This window comes from Camelina sativa, chromosome 7, assembly GCF_030686135.1.
Source record: "Camelina sativa cultivar CO46 ecotype springtype chromosome 7, ASM3068613v1".
Classification (NCBI taxonomy): Eukaryota; Viridiplantae; Streptophyta; class Magnoliopsida; order Brassicales; family Brassicaceae; genus Camelina; species Camelina sativa.
This window is the reverse complement of record NC_141886.1, coordinates 2,764,565-2,789,305: the sequence shown is the minus strand read 5'-3', so window position 1 is coordinate 2,789,305 and position 24,741 is coordinate 2,764,565. Positions and strand designations below refer to the sequence as shown.

General features: G+C 38.8%; 4 protein-coding genes and 2 pseudogenes across 6 annotated transcripts; 2 read left to right on the top strand and 4 right to left on the bottom strand.

The window, feature by feature from the left end:
• The first annotated feature begins 808 nt into the window (after positions 1–808).
• Positions 809–1,684, top strand: LOC104700062 (protein RALF-like 19 pseudogene; annotated as a pseudogene). The gene has a single exon (XR_015561847.1). The product of XR_015561847.1 is annotated as a protein RALF-like 19 pseudogene (transcript).
• Positions 1,685–2,487: 803 nt separating this feature from the next.
• Positions 2,488–3,295, bottom strand: LOC147940770 (VQ motif-containing protein 13-like). Its single transcript, XM_087458152.1, has one exon. The coding sequence runs from the start codon at positions 3,225–3,227 to the stop codon at positions 2,625–2,627; it is 603 nt and encodes a 200-aa protein (XP_087314278.1). The 5' UTR covers positions 3,228–3,295; the 3' UTR covers positions 2,488–2,624.
• A 941-nt stretch (positions 3,296–4,236) lies between these two features.
• On the bottom strand, positions 4,237–5,914 carry LOC104749484 (F-box/kelch-repeat protein At4g38940 pseudogene; annotated as a pseudogene). Its single transcript, XR_015560730.1, has one exon. The product of XR_015560730.1 is annotated as an F-box/kelch-repeat protein At4g38940 pseudogene (transcript).
• A 731-nt stretch (positions 5,915–6,645) lies between these two features.
• LOC104700059 (non-classical arabinogalactan protein 30-like) lies at positions 6,646–8,194 on the bottom strand. The gene is made up of 2 exons (XM_087456715.1): positions 7,686–8,194; positions 6,646–7,114 (listed from the first exon to the last, which is right to left on the bottom strand). Exons 1-2 carry the CDS (start codon positions 8,146–8,148, stop codon positions 6,804–6,806), a joined length of 774 nt encoding a protein of 257 aa, XP_087312841.1. The 5' UTR covers positions 8,149–8,194; the 3' UTR covers positions 6,646–6,803.
• Positions 8,195–19,271: 11,077 nt separating this feature from the next.
• Positions 19,272–21,756, top strand: LOC104700058 (uncharacterized). Its single transcript, XM_010415505.3, has 8 exons — positions 19,272–19,584; positions 19,800–19,889; positions 20,650–20,709; positions 20,824–20,863; positions 20,950–21,043; positions 21,182–21,241; positions 21,324–21,415; positions 21,508–21,756. Exons 1-8 carry the CDS (start codon positions 19,463–19,465, stop codon positions 21,595–21,597), a joined length of 648 nt encoding a protein of 215 aa, XP_010413807.1. The 5' UTR covers positions 19,272–19,462; the 3' UTR covers positions 21,598–21,756.
• Positions 21,757–22,529: 773 nt separating this feature from the next.
• Positions 22,530–24,207, bottom strand: LOC104700057 (small ribosomal subunit protein uS5c-like). Its single transcript, XM_010415504.3, has 2 exons — positions 23,406–24,207; positions 22,530–22,927 (listed from the first exon to the last, which is right to left on the bottom strand). The coding sequence occupies exons 1-2, from the start codon at positions 24,068–24,070 to the stop codon at positions 22,678–22,680; spliced, it is 915 nt and encodes a 304-aa protein (XP_010413806.1). The 5' UTR covers positions 24,071–24,207; the 3' UTR covers positions 22,530–22,677.
• Between the last annotated feature and the right edge of the window lie 534 nt (positions 24,208–24,741).

The window sequence follows — 24,741 nt, the reverse complement described above, 5'->3', positions numbered from 1 at the left end:
GGTTTCACGATGTTCAATCCCTATTATTAGTACGTACTACTGTATGATGTTTAGTCTTTGACAAAAAAAAAACATGATGCTTAGATTTCATGTGAGAATTATAAGAAGAAGAAAAAAATTAATAAAGGAGATGCTAACCTTAAAACATTTTCAAAATGAAAAGTGATTTAAAATACCAAACGCACTTAATGGATTCCAGTCCACATAACATTTTTCTAATACTCAAAAAAAAAAATCTTAATTACGCCCTAATTAACCTTCTATACAAGAAACTGAGCTAATAATACATGTCTACAAAAGACTAATTTAGCAGTACAAACAATTGGGGATTTATACGTACAATATAAATATTTGTTTGAAGTTTAAACGAGATCGAGTTCAGGGCATTTATATATTTTACTTATAAAAGAATTATCACCTTAATAAAAAACGTAAAACCTGAAACAAATCGTTGGAAAAAGAGATTAAAACAAGAGACCTTAAAACAAGTGAACACTTATTTGAAGGTGATTCGACGAATTAAAATGTGTAAAAAAAAGTCACACAAGCATGCAGGAGGAAATATATCTCCTCAATTAGCCCTAAGACTTGCAAAACTAGGGGGAACATTTTAATTAATTGAATATCTCTGTACAAATTTGGACATCCGATCAAAGAGGAGTGCCACATATAAAATTAACAAATTAAACTAAGAAATGAACGACGTGAATAAACAAAAAAAAATGATCCTAAAAATAGATCCAACGCTTAAAAAACGAAATTAACAGCCACAAAAATAAAAAAACAAAAACTTACACTCTGTCTTGGCCTTTTTTATCCCCAACAAAAGCATCATTTGTTCTTCTGCGATATCACTTCTATTTCTCCCTCCTTTCACAAGGAAGGGCGTAGAAGAATCCACCATAATAGCTCTATAACCAGAATTAAAAAAAAAAACATTTAAATCTCATAATCAAACAAAAGAAAGAAAACCAAATGGGTATCAAATTCTTGTTGATCCTTGGCCTTTTGGCCCTGGCCGTAGTCGCCGAATCAGCCAATGCCACGTGGGGACTGACCAAATCTTGTGTCAATGGCCAAGGTTGCATTGGAGAGGATGATGAGCTTGAGTCCTTGATGGATTCTGAGACCAACCGGCGCCAACTAGCCGCGAGGCGCAGTTACATCAGTTACAATGCCCTCAAGAAGAACAATGTGCCGTGCAGCCGACGTGGCCGGTCTTACTACGATTGCAAGAAGAGGAAAAGGGCTAACCCTTACAGGCGTGGCTGCAGCGTCATTACGCATTGCTACAGGCAAACTTCTTGATCTCAAGAAGCATTTATACCAAACAATATGATTGAAGAAGCGAGAGGGCAAAGAATGCAAAAAAAAAAAAAAAAAAAAAAAATGAATACAAACAATATACACCAGTTCTTCTACGTATATATAGTTTCTTGATATTGCCACCTTTTGTTCCTCTTAACTATCTTTAATCATCTTTTTCATTTTATTTATAATCATGGTGCATAAACGCTCATTTCATATGTTGTTTTTCTTTATATATATTTATGGAGAAATTATTGTATTTTTGTTTGTGTCTATAAGTAAGTGGTAATGTTTCCATTGAGTTAAATACTAAACTTTGTATATGTAAAAAAAAAAAATTGTTCAGAACTTGAAAAAAAAATGGAATTATTGACGATGTTTGCATTGTATCTTCAAACATACGTCAGAGTTGTATTTATACGACCGTACGTTATAATTATAATCCAATACGACCACTTGTTTATTATTATGATATCATCAAGTGGTTGCAACTTGTAAGTACTATCCTATTTTAATAGCTTCAATCATAAAATCCGAGAGATAAACCAAAATTTTGTAAAAATAAGCATCAGGATTACCGTATGGGATTATTCGGTTCTTCTTGCATATGCTTTCGCCGAGCCAAGATTCTCCGAAGTAGTTTAAACTTTTACCAAAAAAAAAAAAAAAAACAAGAGTCTCCGAAAATGTACCATTGTATAGTCTCTTCCAAAGAATTTACAATACAGAAATCAAAGAGAAGATTAGGGCATAGGGTATGAGCTTTCAAAAAGTTTGATAATATATATGATGTTAAACTTCACAAATTAACCAATCTACAAAGGATATAGAGAAAGTGAGTCAGAATTGTCATTAACAGCTGGAATGATGACAACTGAAATATTCACACCTTATATGAGATTTACAAAACTATCTGAAAGAGATAATATATGGATCATACTATGAAATCTAGCGTCTTACATGTACAATTTACATTCATCGGTAGAATCTCGCAAAGGTATTTCTCTAACATGTGACAATAACTTTTGGTTCTCTAAAAAGATTTGTGAGGTGACATGTGTTTGTGTAATAAGAAAAATTCATGAAGGAACTTGACATCTTCTGCAACTCTTTGGTTAACTTTTGGTTGCAATAAATCCACAAAGAATAACCTGAACAAGTCTATAAAACAATATTAAATGAAGAGAAAGGAACAAAATATCCATTAGCAAATGATTTCAGTTGGGTGAGTGTAATCGGAAAAGTCCAAGTTTTATAAGTATATTTCTCATTCCTCAGTTGTCACACCAAGCATTATAAAACAAACAAAGGCAAAACTAGGGCTCACGAGGTGAAGGAAACAGAGAGAGAAGCCGGGGCACCGGATCCCTCGGAGTCGTCGACGGTGACGGATGAAAGTAAAACCCTTTTTCCTTGATCGCTCTCTCTTCCTCGTCTGAGCTCGGTTTCGGATCACTAGGGCTGTGGCTCAAAGACCCGCATCCACGAAACGGGTCAGGCATGAGAGGGGTGTTAGGGCTGAGAGCCAGAGACGGGAAGTTCAAGATGCTGGGAGAGAGAATCTTGGGTAATTTGGAGTGGGTCGTGTTGATCTTGAGAGCATGCTTCGTCGAGTTGCGACGTTCGTAGAGGCGGAAGGAAGAAGAGTGCTTCTTGTTGGGGACGGCTTTAATGGGAGGGATTGAGTGAACGGAAGAAGAAGATCTCGGGTCGGGTTTGTGGGTGTTGGGTTTCTTGGAGATTCCGGTGAGCATTTGGACGACTTTCTTGAAGGAGTTAACGTCAGTGTGGATATAAGTGGTCTGATACTTGTTGGAGGGTTTAACCCGTCTGGTCGATGTCGGAGTGGTGATGCTTCGTGGTGACTTCTTCTGTGCGTCATCTCTGTGTCCTAGTGAATTCTCCATTGAAGCAAGCATTTGAGAACTACAAGAGGTTTCGTGTGTTTTTGTAGTTTTTGTACTAGTTCAATGAATAATAAAATATGATATTGACTTTGAATATGTTTTTGCTAAGGCAGAAAATTAATTTTTTTGGAACTAAATAATCAAACATTATTTATTTATATCTAGTCATATTTCGTTTAAAATTTTTAAAAATAACTTTCTATTATTTACAAAAGTTTTATGAACTATCTGCCACGCGTTCTAGATTGAGATTGATGTACACGCGGATCTATATAAATAAGAAACTAGCAACATCAAAATCACCAAGCACATCAATCTTAACATAGAGCGCGTGACAGACAACTGATAAGATCTGATGACTCTTCAGTTCTCCTATGATTTTCATAGTTGTCTCCAACGATAGATATAGATTATGAAGATTATTAGTCAACACATTCATTCATAAAATCTTGTTTTTTGACCACAAAATCTTGTTTTTTGACCACAAAATCTTGTTTTTTTTACCACAAAATCTTGGTGTATTGATAAAATTGCATATAGATTCAAAAACTCTCCACGACTAACAACAGGTGGAGATGATATGATACAGGTGTTATTACTTACCAAAGTGAGTCATCTGTTTGGGCCCTAGCTAATGGAACTCGGTTTTTGGGCTTTAGTAGTGTGTGAATTTTCTTTGTCACGTTTTGCTTTGGGATGGGTTACTACCACTCCTGGCTGGTCCCTCTTGAGAGGCTAACCGTGGTCTTTGTACAAGGGCATCTTGATACTCTTGAGTCTTGACTATATCTCAACAGGCCAAAGACATTGATTTTTTTCTTCTTATTATTACACTAGGCGTGTTTGATTGACCGGTTAAATCTCTCACCTCTTACATCTATGAGACTATGTTTTTTACTTGATCAACTTAATTAAATAATTGAAATACTTTATGAACAGATTAAGCAATATTGAATCATCACTGATTACTAAAAACTTTTGATTATCAATTTTGAATCACCACTAATACACATAAAACAAATCCATCAAAACAAGCTTTTAATTAAAATCTAGAAGCATTAGAGTACAAACAAGCCAAATCTATCGCTGATAATTGTCTAGATCCAACTATATACTCTCTAGAATATGAATTCACATTTCACTATGTGAGTTCCATGGTAACCAAAAAGAAGACAATCATAAACCTGTAACCACTAGGAGATGATGACCACTAAAGTACCATTACATAGTCGACACGCCACACACACATTACATTTTGACAGCTAGACAATTCATAATGCAAGCGTTTCCATCAAGCACGAGATTATACCACTCTACCTTTCCCCAAATTTCTCCTCCTTCGTACCTTTCCACCACAATTTGAGCACACCAAATTTCTGTAGTCTCAGTCAAGGCTATTACTTTCTGCAAAAACACAGCTAATTTTCTACCGTAATTCACAGTGCATGACCATGAACCATCCTCAAGTAGTCCTAACTCCACACCCTTCACCACTCCCCAAGCCCTTTCCTTTAGATCATACGCTCTTAAGCAATTCTTACGAACATCATAGTAGTACAATACATCGTCTAAAACGCATGAATTTGACCACTCCTTAGAGTGCAAGATCCGGTCTATTGCGCATGTACCTTTCTTTGGTTCATACACATAGCTGTTATGATAACTCCTCATGTAAATCTTATCCGCCGTCTCCACGCTACTAAGCCACCTCTGGCTCACATCCCAACCAGCTGGCCTTTTTTTCGTAACCCCCCACGTTTGTGCTTCAGTATCAAACACCATGATCTTTTTAGATGACGATTTCAGCTTCCGGGGACGAGTATCGGACCCTCCAATCACATATATCTTCCCATCCACTAGTTTGGAGACCGAACACGCGACCGCCGTTGGCATTCTGGCGAGAGGCTGCACCGTGTGAGATACACAATCGATACGTGACACACTCGGTGTGATCAACCCCCAGTGGTGAAATCCACCCATGACATATATACTCGAACCTGAGACCACATAGCTTCCATGTAAAGGCATGGGAGGGAGTGAAGGGATAGGGACTAACCAATGGTTTTTGTTGGGTTTCCGAACAAGAGTATACCAATGTATAGCAGAGGTTTGGTTCTTAGAGATGGCAACATAGAGACTGTGGTCTTCGTTGCCTAAAAGAGATCGTATCATGTATATCACAGGCGATGTAACGAACGACCGGAACTCGTCTGAAACGAGTGAGAGAATGGGATGGTAACATCTTGGTACACGTGCTACGCAATCCAAGATGAGTTCTTCGGGAAGTGAGGTCATCAGTGATGGCCGCTCCGGTGGATGGTTATCATCTGCCCCAACTTTGGATGACATCTTTTTATTAGATAAAAAAAAGCTTTTGATAACATCTCTCATGTTTTTATCAGAGTCAAATCAACAACTTATATTAGTCACATACTTGGGATTCCAACTTTTATAATCGTTTCGCAAAAGGTAAATATTGAATAGATTTTCAAAGGAAATTAAAATATTCCCAAGAATTGGCAAAGAGATATGGTAGAATTGAATATATAAATAGAAGGGAATCCAATGAGATCTTTCTATGCAATGAATTGTGTGATTTTGGAAGACTGTATAAAGTGTAATTAAAATATTATCAACATATATCTATTTATAAACATCTTTCATTAAAATAAAAAAGAAGAAGCAGATATCTATTTATCATGCTTTTGGCAAAAGATATATATGTGTCAAAAAAAATGTATATGTAAGTTTGACAAAGTCAATTAAATTTTTATATTTTGCCTAATAATAGTTATTCATCTTTAATTGGAGATATTATCCTTTTTTTGTGTCTCTTATCTGTCCTGATCAGATCTAAACCATGAAATTATAATAATTAAACATGAAATTATAATATTTTTACTAAATATAACTAATCTCAGAGAGTTTTTTTCTTCAACTCACTATACAATAATGACAAAATTACAAAGATGACGGTTCGTAAGTCGAAATCATAGATAACTTTTTATTTATGTCAAATTTCTTTAATTAGATGTTTCGCACTAAAGAAACCAATGTACAATTAAGAAAGACAATAACTAGTTGCTCAACACTTGTCAAAATTTTCGTTAACTAAGAAAATTTTTCAATTTAAAGAGAAGAATGGAAAAGAAATTTGAAAGTAATTTTTTTTGTTTTAATGTGTTGGGCGTCCGAAATTTTCTATGGTGTTTTCCTCAGTCATCAATTTGGGTTTGGCCTTCGACTTAGTAAAGACTTCAAACGATTCAAAGTGATATATATCAACAATTTGTGTTCATCCGTCTGGTATATATTATTTTGCCGTTAACATCCACAAAAATATATTCGAACTCTTGTTCTTTATTGTTTGGGGTCAGGAAGACACTCAAATTTTTAAACTCTTATTAGAAAGGGTTTAAAAACAAAAGAGTTAACATCTAAACGTCACTTTTTTTATTAAAGAAGCAAATTAGAAAGACACTAACATAAAAGCCCATACAAAGAAACCCAAATCCGATACATGTAACACAATCACTAAATTGTGTTTGAGCCACAATCAAAGTTTGGCTAGTTATTATTAAAAACATCTCATTTGGGGCAGGCAGGGTCGAATGCGAATGGACCGACATTGTAAATACCGTACGTGAACTTGTTAATGATGGTTGTGGAATTTCCTGGTTTCACGACCGGCTTTAGATAGGCCCCCTTGTCTCCACCGTGGAGCGTCGACACTTTGCTGCATTTGGCGTCCGGCGACTTCACGAGGAAAGCTCGGCAACCTTTGATACCATAGCTGGTCACCGTCTTAGGGGCCAAAAACATGAAGTATCCGTTCTTGTCCGTCTTTGTCTCGGATATTGAGCTCTTCTTGTTCTTGCACACAAGTCTCACCACAGCATCTATATCCCCAAATAACACAAACAAAATAAAAAAAAGAATTAATATTTATAGAAATTTGCTATGTTAAAAATAACAATGCAACCAATATATTTTATCTTTCTTTAGAATTGCAATGGTAATTTATTGCTTTGATTAAATTCGGGGGCATGTACTTGAACAAGTTATCTTTTTACGAGTGAGCTAGACTTGATAATATGTGGAATATAGGGAAAAAACAAGGGTTCGATGCAGTAGATTGTGTTAACCAAAAAAAACTATTAATAGTCACAAACACATTTTCTCTATTTCATTATTTTTGTTAAGTTTTTTAATGGTAAATTTATGTTATAAATATTTGTTTTCTTGAAGGGACATGACTGACACAACTCCTCTGACTGGCTGGGCTAATCTCGATTGGTAATATTTAGTTAACAGTTAACACAAAAAGTGTTTAGTATCCGTAAATTAGATTATATATGCATATACATGCCTAATTAAACGTATATGATAAAGTATAGTGAAGTGGACGTACGTGGATACTAAATTACTAAGTATTAATATCGTACGTGTATATAATTTATTAATTAATACCTTTAACGGGTTTGGCGCCTATGAGGGTGTTGACACCAGCGTACTTGCATGGTTTGCAGTAGACCAAACCACGCACGGCCACTAGAGTCCTGTTGAACTTAGGAGGGGAAAGAGGTGGGAGAACCGGAGGCTTGATCGGAGCTTTGGTCGGTGGGAGGGTTGGTAGCTTGATCGGAGCTTTGGCTGGTGGAAGAGTTGGTAGCTTAATCGGAGCTTTGGCCGGTGGAAGAGTTGGTAGTTTGATCGGAGCTTTGGCCGGTGGAAGAGCTGGTAGTTTGATGGGAGCTTTGGTCGGTGGGAGTGTAGGTAGTTTGATTGGAGCTTTGACCGGTGGGGGGGATGGTGGTAGGGTAAGGTGATCGGGAGCTAAACCAGGTTGATTCACTCCTAAGGTGAAAACAGAGGAACTGAAGCACAAAAGTGCTAAGAGAGTTAGAGAAACACTCTTACCAATGATTCCCATCTTTATTCTTTTTGTTTTTGTTAGTGTGTGTGTCCTTTGGTTGATGTGACTTGGGTGTATTTATAGGAGATTTCAGGCTATACTTTTTTTTTATTTAAATTGTTTTTAAATTATTTCATCAGTCCGTAACGTAGACAGTAATATGTTAGTAGTATAATTCATATAGATAATATAGCACATGTGCACGTTTTGCGAGGTAGTCCAGAAGTTTCCGATGTTTCGTTATAGATTTTGGATTAGATCTGCTAACAGGTTTTTATATTGTCTGTAAAGGTACAGAAAACCATAATTCAATCAACCCGCTTGGAAACGCGCCAAGCAAACGTTTTTATTCAATCTTATAAAAACTTCCGTTAGTTACAAAAAATGAACCTACGTCTACTCTCTTGTCTATTTAGCACAACACCCTGTGTAAATCTAAAAGAGTAAAAAACAACACACTCACCTTCTAAGCCTTTTTGATAATGCTTAAAGGTTTACAAATCTCACAACTTTTTCTCCACGAGTGCTAGCTCTTTTTATGGCTAGCCCTCATCACTTTATACCCCACAAAACAATCTCTAATCTAGATCTTTTGTGAATCTTAACTAAAAAGAAATATTCCTTGTTCCTAGGAATTATCTTTCCTTATCTCTTCTACGAAAATATACTCTCAATAACTTCGAGTATATCTCGATCTCCTCTTCCTTCCTTCTCACGCATCTTGTCACGGCGTCCCATAATTTTTCTCCACGTCAGCCCATCTGCCACGTCAGCCTATCGGCACTCTGAGACACTTCGCAGGCTCCTGTCACCTTCAGAGCTCTGATGCACTTTTCAATCTCCCCCTTTTTGACTGAATCTTGCCACACAAGTACCCACTGCATCTATCCTGAAAATGCACAGACAACACCAGCCAAGACAAAACACAATCGTTCTTGCAAAATATTCCAGCATTCAAAAACACGACGATTAACCAATAAGGTCTTGTTAAAATAAATTGTATCAGCACAAAAAAAACAAAACACGACTAAAAAGGAACAAGTCCTAAGTTTTAAAAGGGAGAAACAAAATAAGAGCAACATAAACAACCGCTCCCCCATAGTCCAAACTCCCCCTCAAGCTTCAGAACAAGACTCATCTCCCCCTGCTTGTTTGGCACAGATTAGTCAAAAATATCAATAGGACAAGGCACCAATCAGGACCAGAAACAAGGAGATAAACTACTTACTATCGTCCAAGGCGTCTTGCAGGATCTTAATTGCCAACCGGATGGCTTTGCGCTCTGCAGACGAGGCACTTCGAGACACAGTCTCAGCAGGAACTGATGCCGTCTTCTTCCCCTTGGTCTTCTTTGCGTCGTGAGACCGAAGACTTGGAACAGATCTCTGAGCCGTCAACAGCTGGTAGACTGAGCTTGCAGCCCCAATTGCATGATCTGTTCATAGATCATCCGTCCAAAGTCGAATGGAATCCCATGCATGATCATGTAGATCACCAGAGCCCTGTTTGCCGAGATATACCCCGTGTTCACTGTTGGAGACCAATTGCTACAATAGATCCGATGGAGATCCTAAATGACAGGATTCTTGATTGCCGTGGACACCAGCTGCTTGCAGAACTTGACTTTTCCATCAGAGAGGAAGAGAGTAAGATCCTCCTCCAGAATTGCAGCCGTCTGCAACCGTTGTTCACGCACATCGACAAACTGCAGACCAAACAGAGCATTGATACGGCTCGGAGAAAAATCGTAGACCCAGTCACGGACAAGCACATCGAGAGACTCCCCCTCAACTTTGACCGTCGGGAGATTTGCCCAGAATTCATAGACCACATCCGAATCATAGGACCCAATTTGTGTAATCGTTTTAAGCAGCCCAGCTTTATCTATGAATTCCCTAGCCTTATCAGCAACGTCTAATGAGTAACAGACCTCTGGAGCGAGCGTTCGAGAGGCAAAGAAATCATACTGTCGTGCAGCTACTGAGGAGATGAACCGTTTGGCATTGAAGTCCTTTGAAGAGGCACCCCGAGACGTGGTGGAGGTGCCCTTATCTCTGGGAAGAGATGGACGTTTGGAGTCACGGCAGTCGAGATCAGCAGGCGGTTGTCTTTTGCGCACACGTGAAGAGACTCCCTGAGACGACAGAACAGGTACAGGCACATCACCGGTAAGATCTACTACAGGAAATCCGGACGACACCTCTCTCGGCGGAGAAGACAAAGAGTCGCATGTCTCCTGATTCCGGTGAGAAGGTGAGGGAATTTGGTCCACCCGAGTCGGAGTTGCAGTGGTGGACTCATCGCGGGGCTGGTAAACCACCATTGCTGTTGCGGGATCGACCGGAGCGTGTGGAGTTAACGGAGGCAACGACGATGGTGGAGTGTGGAGCTCCTCATCGGAACTGGAATCATAGTGAAAGCCACTAAAGATTGACTTCATGCTTAGAGGATTGATTGACAAGAGAGGAAAAAGATGATTAGGAGTTTAATCGACACAGGATTGAAATCGCAGAGGTGATGAGAAAAACGCCAAAACCCTAGCCATTCCTCTTTATACACACCCGTGAGTCTCAATGGGCTGCACACTCTCGACCCAAACATTAAAAACATCCTGAAAACACTCAATTAAACATCAGTGTACACCGCATCTATTTCCTTATTTGACTGCATTCATTCATCAATTCATTCAATCACAATTAATGACAATGCATGAATAAACACCATTCATCCCCTTTTAAGATCAATTTTTTATCACATTCATGAACCAGAACACATATTCTCACACCACTAATGATAAACTTTAAGGGACCCAGATCGAGAATTAGACACACATGAGCATTTATTATTTTTTGTTTTGTTTTGTTTTTTTTTTTTATAAAAAAAAGATAACAAGAACAGAACACTAACCAGACCTTTGTCGTGTCAGCCACTTGTTCAAAACCTTTGCTAGGAACTATCACAACTTCTTGAATTGTCGAAGATCAGAGGACTGTTGCATGTGGGTAGTCTTTCACACTGGCATGCCTTCAGTCTTCAGTCCATCCTAACATGTTAAGGCAGCTGGAGATCATCTCTTTGAAGAGCACATATTTTTGTTTTTTTTTTGTTTCTCCAAACAGCCTTTTGATGACTGCTTCAGCATCTTGAGCTTCAGTGACATCCTTTGATTTTGTCAGTCACTGATTCTAAGCTTGTCATTTCCCAGGTCATTGAACCTCATAATGCATGTGCATGTCTCTTCACAGCTCTTTGACCTCCTCAAATCATGACAACGTTTGACAGGATGGACAGACCGGCATGACATGCAACTATTTCCCACAATTTTCCAGTATGTTGATCTTCTATATATTCCAGGATTTCCATGATCTGTCATAGCTCCAGTTCCTGTTTTAGACCAACACAACTCAGAGAAAAAAGTTAGAGTTCACAGACACCGATAGACTTCCTCAGATTTGTGAATCTGTTGAAGTCCAAAGGCTTGGTAAACAAATCAGCCAGCTGAAAATCGGTGCTCACATGGTCTATCTCAATCAGTTTCGCCTCAACTAGTTCACGAACACAGTGGTGTCTAATATCTATGTGTTTGGTTCTAGAATGCTGGACAGGATTCTTAGAGATATTTATTGCACTCAAATTATCACAATGAATTAACAGAGTATCAGAATCCATACCATAGTCGGCGGACATTTGACGTATCCACAAGAGCTATGTACAACAGCTGCCCAAGGCAATGTATTCAGCCTCAGCGGTTGATAATGAGACACTGTTCTGCTTCTTGCTGTGCCACGATATCAGGTTGTTGCCCATAAAGAAGCATCATCCACTTGTACTTCGACGATCATCCACAGAGCCTGCCCAATCAGCATCGCAGTACCCGCTCAGACTGGTATTGGTATTCTTGGTGAAGACAATACCAAAGTTCACTGTCCCTTTGACGTATTTGATAATCTTCTTGACTGCTAGTAAATGAGACATCTTAGGCTTGGCCTAGTACCGTGCACATATCCCTACTGATAGACATATGTCAGGACGACTTGCTGTCAGATAGAGCACATACCTTTGTATAGTCGCTCATCCACATCCTCTCCTTCCTCATCTTTTGAAAGCTTGTCATTGACCCCCATAGGAACTTTTGCCTTTTTACTCTTCCGTAAACCAAACCGTTGTACCAACTCTTTGGCATAGGTTCTTTGAGACACAAAAATCCCATCAGCAGATTGTTCCACTTGCAAGCCCAAGAAGTATTTCAGCTCTCCCACCATACTCATTTCAAATTCTTGTGACATGCTTTTCACAAACCTTTGCACCAGAGGTTGACAGGTATAACCAAAGATGATGTCATCCACATAGATCTGAACGAACATCAGCGCGTTGTCACTGTTGAGAACAAACAGTGTCTTGTCTACACTTCCACGTACGTAACCTTGATCCAAAAGAAACGTAGTCAACCTCTCATACCATGCTCTCGGAGACTGCTCGAGACCATATAGAGCTTTCTTCAGCCGGTACACATGCTCAGGATGTTGTGGATTCTCAAAATCTTTTGGCTGTTCCACAAACACCTCTTCTTGTAATATGCCATTCAGAAAGGCACTTTTGACATCCATCTGATGTAATGTGAACTTGAGAGCACATGACATACTGAACATGAATCTGATTGATTCTAACTTTGCTAAGGGTGCAAAGGTCTCATCAAAATCAACTCCTTTAACTTGAGAATAACCTTGAGCCACCAGTCTTGCTTTGTTTCTCACAATGCATCCACTTGCATCACTCTTATTCTTGAAGATCCATTTTGTTCCCACTACATTAACATTAGCAGGTCGTTTAGTGAGTTCCCACACATTGCTTCGCTCAAACTGTTCCAGCTCATCTTGAAGTGCCTCTTTGTGATCCTTTGGCTCCATAGTTGAAACTAAACAGGCGAATTGAACAATCTCAGAATCCTGAGTAACAATGTTAGGAACCACAACCTTCTGTTTCTTACCACCCAGTTGAGCAAAGTCAATCTGCTTGCCTCTGGTAACTCTACCCCCCTGAATCGCACCGATAACATCACTTGAGGAGTGATTCTGATGAACCTGAGAAGAAGGAGTAAGATCATCCGAGGGTAACACCGGACTGACAGAGTCACCATGATTTTCAGTTCCTTGCTCGTGCTTCTCATCATCAGTTACCAGGTCCTTGTCGGAGATAACAAGTACCATAGCAACTCGTTGGGACGAGGTATCATCAAAGACAACATTTACCGTTTCTTGAACCGATCTTGTGCGTTTGTTGTAGACACGAAAAGCAGTGCTATGTCCTGAATAACCAAGAAAGATCCCTTCATCGCTCTTGGAGTCAAACTTACCCAACTGATCCTTGTCATTCAGAATGTAGCAGAGACAACCGAACACATGAAAGTAGCTTACTGTTGGAGACTTCCCTTTCCACAGTTCATAGGGAGACTTGTTAGTCCCTGTTGGAACATACACCCGGTTGATGATGTAGCAAGCAGTGTTAACAGCTTCATCTCAGAAACGATGAGGCACTTGATTACCATGCAGCATAGCTCGTGCCATTTCTTGCAGCATTCTATTTTTCCTCTCTACAACACCATTCTGCTCTGGTGTTCTTGGAGCAGAGTACTGATGAACAATGCCCTGATGCCCACAGAATTGATCGAACTTGTCATTCTGAAATTCACCTCCATGATCACTTCGAATGGTTTGGATATAGCATTTTTCACTCTTGATCTGCAAGTCAAGAATACGAAAACATTCAAGAGCACCCGATTTTTCATGCAGAAACCGCACCCAGGTGTAGCGAGTGAAATCGTCAACCATGACAAAGATGAACTGACGCCCAAATATGCTTTGAACTTGTATAGGACCCATCAGATCCATGTGTACCAGTTGGAGTGCATGACTAGTTTGAATGTCCGCCACTGGCCCATGAGATGCCTTGACTTGCTTGCCCTTGTTGCAAGGACCACATACGAAATGAGGGTCTCCCTTCAGCTTAGGAATTCCACGCACAACTTCTTGATTAGCCAATCTCATCATTGTGTGAATATTCAAGTGACCAAGTTTCTGATGCCATAGCTCTGTGTCCAACTCAGTGGTCGTGTTGAAACACTGCATTGATGATTTCCACATGTAATAGTTATTATCAGATCTCCTTCCTCTGAGGCGCACAGATCCTTGTTGATCAACAGTCTTGCATCCTTTCTTGGTAAATGTGACATCCAGGCCTTCATCACACAACTGGCTAATATTTATCAGATTTGCCTTCAACCATTCGACCAAGAAAACATCCTTAAGATGTGGTTGAGAATCACCACTAGTTGTGCCTTTTCCTCGGATTTTTCCCTTTCCTCCATCACCAAAAGTAACTCTTCCTCCAGCAACATCTTCTAAATGGGATAAATTGTCAAGGGCACCAGTCATATGCCTGGAGCATCCACTGTCAAAATACCACTTAGCCTGATCAACCTCTGTTCTTTCTGCTGTGAATGCCACCTGACAATAGAGATCATCTTTTCTGACATATCCCTGAGTGTTCCTTCTCACAGCTGGATAAAAATCACCACGTTGCAACAGACTAGACACACGATTCTGAAATTGATAGCATTGGTCTTTATAGTGAGTTAGATGTCCACACTACCAACATCCTCTTCTTCTACTAAGCTGAACATGTCTTTGAGCCGTCTGTTGAAACCCACTTGAGGCATATGGCGCTCTAGTAGACAATTCAGGCTGCACCCACATCCTTGGGATTCTCGGATTCTGCTTCACAGAATGTTGATCATACAGTCTAGTCATTGTAGAGAATTTCTTCTCATCAGCTTGGGCTCAGACCCCATCCCTTTGACAAACTGAGTGGTCGTATTGGTGTTTGTTCCTTGATAACCCAGACCCCACTTCAGATTGCTAGATCTTCCAGTGCTAAGCAGTGTATCCAGATCTTTAGTTCCCTTATTCAACATTCTGATATTTTTCAGTTGTTCTTCTAACTGCTTCTTAAGACGCAGAGTCTTAGCCTTCTCTTCACTTAGTTCTTTAGCGATCATTGCAATATGTAGTTGCAAAGTATCTCTTTCAGAGGTCAACTGAACGTTATCTTGAGTCTTCTGTAACACTGTCTTGATGAGGAGCTCTATCTGATCTTCTACCGACAAATCAGCCTTCTCTCCATCTGAATCAGATTCAACCTTCTCATCTATATCTTTGTTTTCCAGCACCACATCATCTTTTTCGTCTCCTTAATAACACCCAGCAGTGCAAGGAAGCTGTTCAGAACCTCTCCTTTGCTCACTTCTTCATCTGAGTCACTTTCACTCCAAGTAATGTAGGACTTCTGCTTGTTCTCACGTGAAGGACAATCAAACTTAGTGTGACCATAACCCTTACACCCATAGCACTGCAGTGAACTCTTGCGTTTGTTGTTTGGACACTCGGACTTATAATGTCCAAAACCCTCACACTCAGCACATTGTCGCTCTTGCTTGTCACTCTTCCTGATTTCCTTATCAGTATTGGATTTTATGAGCGATGTGGTTCCCTTCCGCTGACCCCTTTCCATCTTTTGAAAATACTTCTTAACCAACAAACCCACTTTTTCTTCATCCGCAACCTCCTGAGACTCTGCAAGCTTCTGTTCTTCTATGGCTTTAAGGGCAAAAGACTTCTCATTCATCTTTTCTTTCTTCTTTAGCTGTATCTCAAACGCTTACATCATTCCAACCACCTGATTGTACTTGAGCTCATCAGAATTCAGCGACACGTCTATAGTAGATCTGTGTGGTTGAAACTTGTCAGGCAGACTTCTGAGAAATTTCTTCACAAGCTTTTTATCCTTATACCGTTTACCCAAGACAATAGCTTCTTGTGCAATACCACTCAACCGACTGTTGTAATCAGCGACTGACTCAGTTTCAGACATGTGGAAGTTTTCAAAATCTGATGCAAGATTGTCAAGCCTTGTACGTTTGACCCTACTTGTGCCCTCAAAAGTGACTACCAGAATATCCCATGCTTCCTTGGCGGCTACACATCCTTGAACTTGATTGAAGATATCCCTAGGCAGGGACTTGAAGATAACTGACAGTGCCTGTGAGTTATGTTTAGACTCCGCTTTTTCTTCAGCTGTCCATTTCTTCTTGTGCTTAGGAACCATTTCTCCTTCCTCATTCTTCTTCGTAGGATGTGACCAACCATCTTCCACCGCAAACCAAGCTTCCATGTCGATGCTTGAAATGGCCTGCTTGATTGACACTTTCCAAAAACCAAAGCACTCAGGATCGAGTTTCAATGGTGATTGAACCGGAACGAGATCCAGTGATTTCTCCATACCCTTGTCGCAAGATCTCACCTGTTGAAAAAAGATATCAGAACTTTTTATCAGGTGCTTGCTCTGATACCAATTGTAAAGGTACTAAGAACCACAATTCAATCAACCCGCTAGAAAACGCGCCAAGCAAACGCTTTTATTCAATCTTATAAAAACTTCCGTTGGTTACAAGAAATGAACCTAAGCCTACTCTCTTGTCTATCTAGCACAACACCCTGTGTAGATCTAAAAGAGTAAAAAACAACACACTCACTTTCTAAGCCTTTTTGATAATGCTTGAAGGTTTACAAATCTCACAACTTTATCTCCACGAGTGCTAGCTCTTTTTGCGGCTAGCCCTCGTCACTTTATACCCCACAAAACAATCTCTAACCTAGATCTTTTGTGAATCCTAATTAAAAGGAAATATTCCTTGTTCCTAGGAATTATCCTTCCTTATCTTTTCTACGAAAATATACTCTCAATAACTTCGAGTATATCTCGATCTCCTCTTCCTTCCTTCTCACGCATCTTGTCACGGCGTTCCATGATCTTTCTCCACGTCAGCCCATCTGCCACGTCAGCCTATCAGCACTCTGAGACACTTCGCAGGCTCCTGTCACCTTCAGAGCTCTGATACACTTTCACTGTCTGTAAGCAAGAGCTCTGATGCACTTTCACTGTCTGTAAGCAAGAAGAACTCGAGATTAATTGGTAATTAAACCCTTACAGACACAGTTACTTACCGGTTTTTTCCTTAGTGTTCGGGTATAAAAATATCATTTGGTATATATGATCTTTTGCGTAAACTCACGTTCGGGTGAATCACTTAAGATGCTTATGCAAATAAATTAGTTATAGCGGAGATTGGAAACTGAGGGGTGTCGAGTTCATAACACAGGCCCTACAAAACATTTACAAATTTACGTGAAGTTTCTTTTAATAAGAAACCAAAAAAAAATCATAGATGTTACTTTATAGTCATATACTCATATATGTGTAATGATTTCTTGTTAGTGAACTTTATGAGAGTTTTACAAATTTTGACAAAAATCATAGAAAGAAATAAATAATGGATGGATGTCAAAAAAGAAAAGTAAGAAAAAATGTATATAGTTTTACAAGTTGTTTTCTTTTTTGTTTTTACAAATTTTATTGAAGTACTATAGAATCTTTTATGTAAGATTAAACTTGATTGACTAAATTAGTGTTACTTTCAATGCAAAATATCTAGAATATGGGTATTAATGCATGAGTTTTCACTCACTTTCCATGTTTTGTGGTCCATAACATGTGCATCGCAACAAGATGCGCCTGGCGCGGCTTCAACACATTACACATTTAAAGTTCAATTAATATCCCACACTTACTTCTATTTATTTGGGTTTTCCAATTTTCCAGTGCAATCCATTCGTACTCCTTGTTGCGAACACAAAGCTAAAGAGTTTCATTGTATTTGTAGTTTTTACATTTTAAGGTCCGCTCGCAAACTTTGCATTTCCAAATTTTTGTTATTTTTAATAAACAATATATGGCCTTCACTAAGCTTCGAGAGACGAGAGAGTTATTCGCTGAACTAGCTACACCATTAGTAAGGAGTGAAAATTAAGCATCTCTATACTTCAATCTCAAGATAACAATGCATGAGATCGACATGACATGCAATCCGCATAAATCTAATTATAAACAATAATAATTTTCTAAACATCAATCACCAATGCAATACAAGGTTCTAAATTGTTACATATGCTTTAATTGAGCGTGTGGCCTAGTCGCCTAGGCAGGTCCATCTAATGCCTAAGTTGTCTCCACTGGCGGACCTATTAAGGGGAAAGGGGGTTCAATTGACCCCCATTCATATTGAAATTAATATTTTTTGTATAGAAATATGGTAAATAATAGATTTTGACATCCCTAAACTAGGGTTCAATCCTCCTTATGATCCAGGTAAAAATATTTTCTGGGTCTGCTAATGGTTGTCTCTACTGGCGGACCTATTAAGGGGAAAAGGGGTTCAATTGACCCTATTCATATTGAAATTAAGATTTTTTTGTATAGAAATATGGTAAATAATAGATTTTGACACCCCTAAACCAGGGTTCAATCCTTTCTATTACCCAAGTAAAAATATTTTCTGGATCCGCCGGTGGTTGTCTCTACGGTTCTAAACTTCTAATGGCCGGTCGGTTTATGACAGAGTTACATACAGTTTAGTTCTCGATATACTGAATTTTGCACTTGCTTATTAATTACAACAAAAAAATCCCATGTATTACACACACAAAAACAACAACTTAATACTTTGATTTCTTTCAATATGTATCTATACTTCGTTGAAATAAAACTCTATTTTGGTCAAAATACTAATCATTTCTAAAATATTTAAAAGTGTGTTTTGGTCTAATTGTAGTCTACTGACCGACTTCAAGCTCCATGAACTACCATAGACCCATACTAGACAATAGACATATTTATTTGGGTAATTGGAAGACACTTTTACTCATTTTTTAGCCATGGCCCATGACGTATAAAGTATCGTACTATTTCGTAATCTGTATACCCGAGATTCTACTGTTCTACTTGGGTGGTTTAAATCACTTTTGTTAAAATAAACGATTTTAATAGAAGTAACAGTGATTTATACTCATAATTAGAAGAATTCGTGAAAATTATATCTTGTTTAATAAAAGTAATTATGTCATCATATATATTTAATTAGCCATCATAATTTACTAATTTGTTTTGAATAAAATAAAATAAAAACAGCGAAAAAAATCTGAAATTTACGAGAGTACGTGATCAGCTACGACGCCATCCACAGTACGCAATGTGGATATAATAAGTTATTAACAGACTGAGATCAGGCAAGCAAGCAAACGCTATAACAAACGAAACAGAATTTCAAATTTCAAATTCGATTTCAAACTAGAGAGAGAGAGAGAGAGAGAGCAGATAAAAGCTTCAGCGATTTTGATTTTGTTTCATCGTTTCTCTCACTTTCTCAGTTCTTTCGTCTGCGATGTCGTCTACCAGAAGAGCCACTTCTAATAAGAGAGCTCAGCCAGAGCCGCCGCAATCGCTCAAGAAGAAGCCAACTGCCAAGGCTAAATTCCAGGACGATTCGGATCCCGATGATTCTAGGTCCGTTTTTTTTTTTTGTGTGTGTTTCCGCTTCGTATTCTTCTTCGTTTCTTCTCGTTTTGGCTAAATTGTGATTCGCGATTGTGTTTTCCGATGATTCTAGCCTTCTACGTCCGTTTTGTGGTTTTCGCTTCGTCTTCTTCTTCTTCTTCGTTTCTTCTGGTTTCGGCTAAATTGTAACTCGCGATTGTGTTTTCTATGTTGATCATACGCAGCGATCTCAAAGGACTCATGTCGGCGTTGCAGAAAATCAGAGAGAAGGCGCAGGAGGATGGCCGTAAGAAGAAGGAAGAAAGCATCTCCAGGTGATATAATCTCTTCGTTACATGCTTCTCTTCGATTAGGTTATGGAATGTTTAGTAGAAACAGAGTTTGATATCACCGTCACCTTCGATTTTCATTTGCTATGCGATCATCTAGAAATTTATGGCGATCGTTTGATTCTGCGTTTTTTTTGATCGTGCGTTTCTTCAATTTGTTCTCGTTAGAACATGAATTAATTAGTCTGGATCTTGTATCGCAAACCAGATTTATCAACTAGATAGATGTAGCCAGATGAAGCTAAGGTGTTCGATCATATGTTCAAGCATTTTGATATTGATTGATCTGTTGTGGTATGCTCACGTATCGCCTAAACTAGAAAGCAAATGTTTGATTGATAAAAGATATCAAGCTCGTTGTACATGGATTAGTCTGGATCATGTATCGCAGACCAAATTTATCAACTAGTTAATTTATAGCCAGATAAAGCTTAAGGTGTTCGACTTTTAGCATTTGATACTGGTTGATCTGTTGTGCAAGTAGTTACGGTATGCTGTTGAATCCCTTAAACTAGAAAACAAATATTTGATTGATAGAAATAAAGCTCGTTTGATTTCACAGATACAGAACGTTTAGATGTTCCGTCGTTTGTTGCTAATCTCTGAAGCACTTGGTTGATTTCTATTAATAATTTTGGTATCGAGTTCTCCACGAGAAGATGAATAAACTCTGTTCTAATTCTCTTTAAGTGTTGTTAGTTTGGTAGCTGAATCTTGCTTTAATCCTTGTGTATCTTTCTGGCAGTGTGTCCAAGGAGGTCAAGTCAAAGATTGACGAGCTGAAGTCAAAACTTGAGAAAGAAAGGTAGGCTATATGTTGCTGAGGACTAATATCTGATCCTCCATGTTTTTGTGTATGGTTGTTTAGAAGATGAGATACAAATGCTTATATATTCTCTCCTTGTTTTACAAACTGCAGACAAAACTTTTCCAAAGCACTTTCGAAGAGTTCAAAGGAGGTTTGAACAAAGATCCGAAGATGATATTTAACTTGATTGTTACTTTAGAAAGGTACAATGAGCTGACCTCTGATTCGTATTTGCAGTGTGAGAATATCTTGAAGGATGAAGCTGCCAAGTTTGAGGAGCTTCATAAGAAATTCATGAAAGACAAAGCTGATCATCTCCAGGGTTTGAAAGGTATTATTTCTATTGCCTTACTGGTATAGTCATCTCTTACTCTTATGGTATTAGTGTTGGTTGTCAAAAATGTCTATTTCTTTCATTAGCTAAGTAGGATACTACCGAAAGGGATGCTAATGTGTTTCTGCTTTACAGACACTGTGTCAAAGTTCGAAGAAGACAAGGAGAGGCTTTACATGCGATATGAGCAACTAAGTAAGCCAACCAATCCCTTATAACGAGACCACTGTCATAAGACGGCAACACTTACTCACTTCCACCTGTAAATAACAAATAGGGAAGAAGGAGAAGACAATGATAACGGAACAGGAGAATTTCTGTAATGAAAAGCTTGCTCAACTGGAAGAGTCGCTGAAGAAAAAGAAACGGGTAAATAAAAGCCTTACATTTACATTACTCACCCTCTCTCTCTCTCTCGTTGATCTTGTTGTATGACTGAAACGCCAAGTCTCTGGGTGTAGGACGACAAAACTTTCAGCATATTGAGGAAAACTCTCGGCTCTATGCTGGAAAACGAAGCCTCTGATGAAGAATTCCCACCTGATGAGTGAAAGATTAACGTCTCTTCACTTGATGCTAGAAAACGATGCTTCAAGTTTTTTTTTTCCAGCAGAAAACACTCTTATCTCAAGTAGTGTTTCAAGACTTTGAATGTAATGAATATGAAACCTTATTTTCTTCTATGTTATAGTTTGGAATTGAAAGAGTAATTACATTTTAGCAGGCTCCACCACAAGTTAGCTAACATCGAATATCTCCCCTTTACAATGTTATTATTACTACTGCTGAGCGAACACTAGCAGTATCTGGCCATAGTTCTCCACCTTTTTTCTCTATTGTTACTGCTTATCACTAGCCACTTTTTTACATTGGCTATGGCTAATATATAGGCAGATCTATAACCCAAGTCATGGAGATTCTAAACCACATAAATTTCATATTCAGTATCCACCAAAATTTCTTACACTCTTGAGTGTTTCGGTTGATTGCTCTGCAACTATGAATGACATAAAATGCCACTGTTTTCCTCATTGCAAGTTCTATCTCCACAAGGAATGTGCCAAGTCACCCTTAAAGATCAACCACCCTTCTTATCCCAAACACTATTCCAAATGATGAACATAGTTTTAACTTATTCTATTGTATCGTGTGTCAGCTGGTCTACAGTGGTTTCAAGTACATGTTGCAATGTCGAGATAGATGTACAATGTAGTTCAATTCAGGAGCCGTTTGCAGTGCTTGTCATATGTGCTGAGTTGCGTTGATGGTGACTTCCCTGCATCACTTTGCCTAACAAGATAACACACATCTACATCACGATGTTTTTGCATCTTGACGACGTTGTTTTACATGTTTTTGCTGGAAACACACATCATGCATCATATATATCTCAACGAGCAGACAAATCTTTGAGATCCTTTAGAAAATGAATCATATTTAACCAAAGCTAGAGCTCTCTGTGATAGATTCGGTCCTTGTGAACTTTTGTGGAAGAAGAAAGGATTGCTATTTCAAAATAAACATATTTTTCTCATGAATTACAGGACACCTCTTTGGTGTTACCAGAATCTCTTTCTGACATTGGAAAGAAAACAAAAGAGGGTGAAAATGTTAAGAGAAGATGAGTTTTTTCACTTCCAGAGTTCTTCCATGGGGATTCCACGCTCTTGAGCAACATCGCGGAACTGTCTCATCTGTTGCACTGCTGCAAGAGTAGCCCTTGCATTATTGAGAGCATTGTTGCTTCCGAGCTGTTTCCCCAATGCATTCTCAACTCCAGCCATCTCTAGCACAATCCGAACCGCTCCTCCAGCAATCACACCAGTACCTGGTGAAGCTGGTCTAAGCATCACCTTGGCTGCTCCATAATCACCCTCTGATCTATAAAACAAAACCAAACAAACCCTCTAAAAACATAACCAAAACATTCAGAAACATAAACTTTCCCTAAGCTTTACCTCCATGGCCTATCAACTAAACGTTTGTGCACAATGCAAACATCAGTTTCAAAAGACCATCACACCACCAATGCTTAAACCAAGTAAAAAATCCACATCCAACACAACCATGATGGCTGCACAATGCTAAGAAGACTAAATCCCAAAATCTTAGTTCATTGCCAATTGATTGACCAAAAACGATTCTTCTAACCATTAGGACACAAATATAAGATTTTGAGTACCAAGTCCCATAACACCAATCCTAAAATCCAACACAACCATGGTTGCACAATGCTAACAAGAACTAACCCCCCAAAATCAAAGTCCATCACCAAGAAAGACTCTTTTCTCATCCAAAACCAAATCTTCCAACACATCAACACACATAACAAACATAAAATTCAAAATTTTTTTTTTACCTGTGGGGGAAAGTGGAGTACTTGGTCATAGGAACTTGAACAATGTTCCTCCTAGCATCAATAGCAGATTTCTGAACAGCAGCAACAACTTCTTTAGCCTTAGCACAACCAACACCAACATTGCCTTGCTTATCACCAACAACAACAATAGCTCTAAACTTCAATTGCTTCCCACCTTTAACAACCTTAGTAACTCTCCTAACCTGCACAACTCTCTCTTCAAACCCATCTCTAATCTTATCCTTTTTGGGCTTCCCACCAATACCTGAACTCTTCTTAAACTTTGAATCCATCACATAAATGTCTTTACCAAGCATGCTCTCACCACTATACGCAGGACCGTAGAGCTCTTCGAACGCCGTCGCGATCTCTTCCTCAGTCTCGTCGCTTCCTTCGTCGAAGTAAGGAGGATCGACGAAGCCTTCGGGAGCAATTGGTGGGTCGAATACGACATTAGCTGTTATCTCCGGGGTCTGATCCTCGAAGAAGAAAGTTTCGGTTTGCTCGTTGGAGGCTTTGACGAGAGTGAGAGATGATGAGACGCGGCGGTTGAGGAATGAGGAGAAGGAGACGATGGGTTTTGTTGTTGAGGAAGAGATGAGAGATGAGGTTCCTGTGTGGAGGGAGAGAGAAGTGAGTGAAGAGAGAGCTGATGCTGTCGCCATTGAAATATGGAGAGGTTTTTTTGGATGACGGAAAGGGAAGCAGAGGCTTATCCAGCACCAGATTGGTCTAAACTGAAAAGAAGATTATCTGTGGGGGCTTTTAAAGTAAATTATTAACTTTTAGTTTTTTACAAATTGGCCACAATATATTCCGTAGTAACATTTAAACCCATCTTACTTTTATCACATTACATTTTTAGTGTCCTGCGGTCCATTTGGTCGATATGGGCTCATAAGTTGAAGGCCCTTTACTTACTTTCCCTTTATGACCTAGAGTAAATGATTAAAGAAGTTGATGGATGAATCACTAGGATATAATTTCGGATACTCTAATCTTTAGATCACTAATCTTAAAAGACAAAAAAAGGATCGAAACAATGTTAAATTAAACATTATACATTTTAACCAAGATATTTTGGCCAAACATATTTTGAAGCTATGTTGAAGGTGGTTTTATCAATTACTCTATCTTAGAGTTATAGCCTGCTATATAAGACAATGGGGTTTGGAAAAATTGGTCGCATTGATCTCTTCTCTCTATAGATTTTGTCAAAGTGTGTTTTGCAAATTGAAAGATGACCAAAAAAATAAATGGGTGTACAACCAAACGTCCCCACTCAAAATTGAAAATTCAATTTAGCGTTGCTCGTTGGTGTGTCACGTGGTGAAGT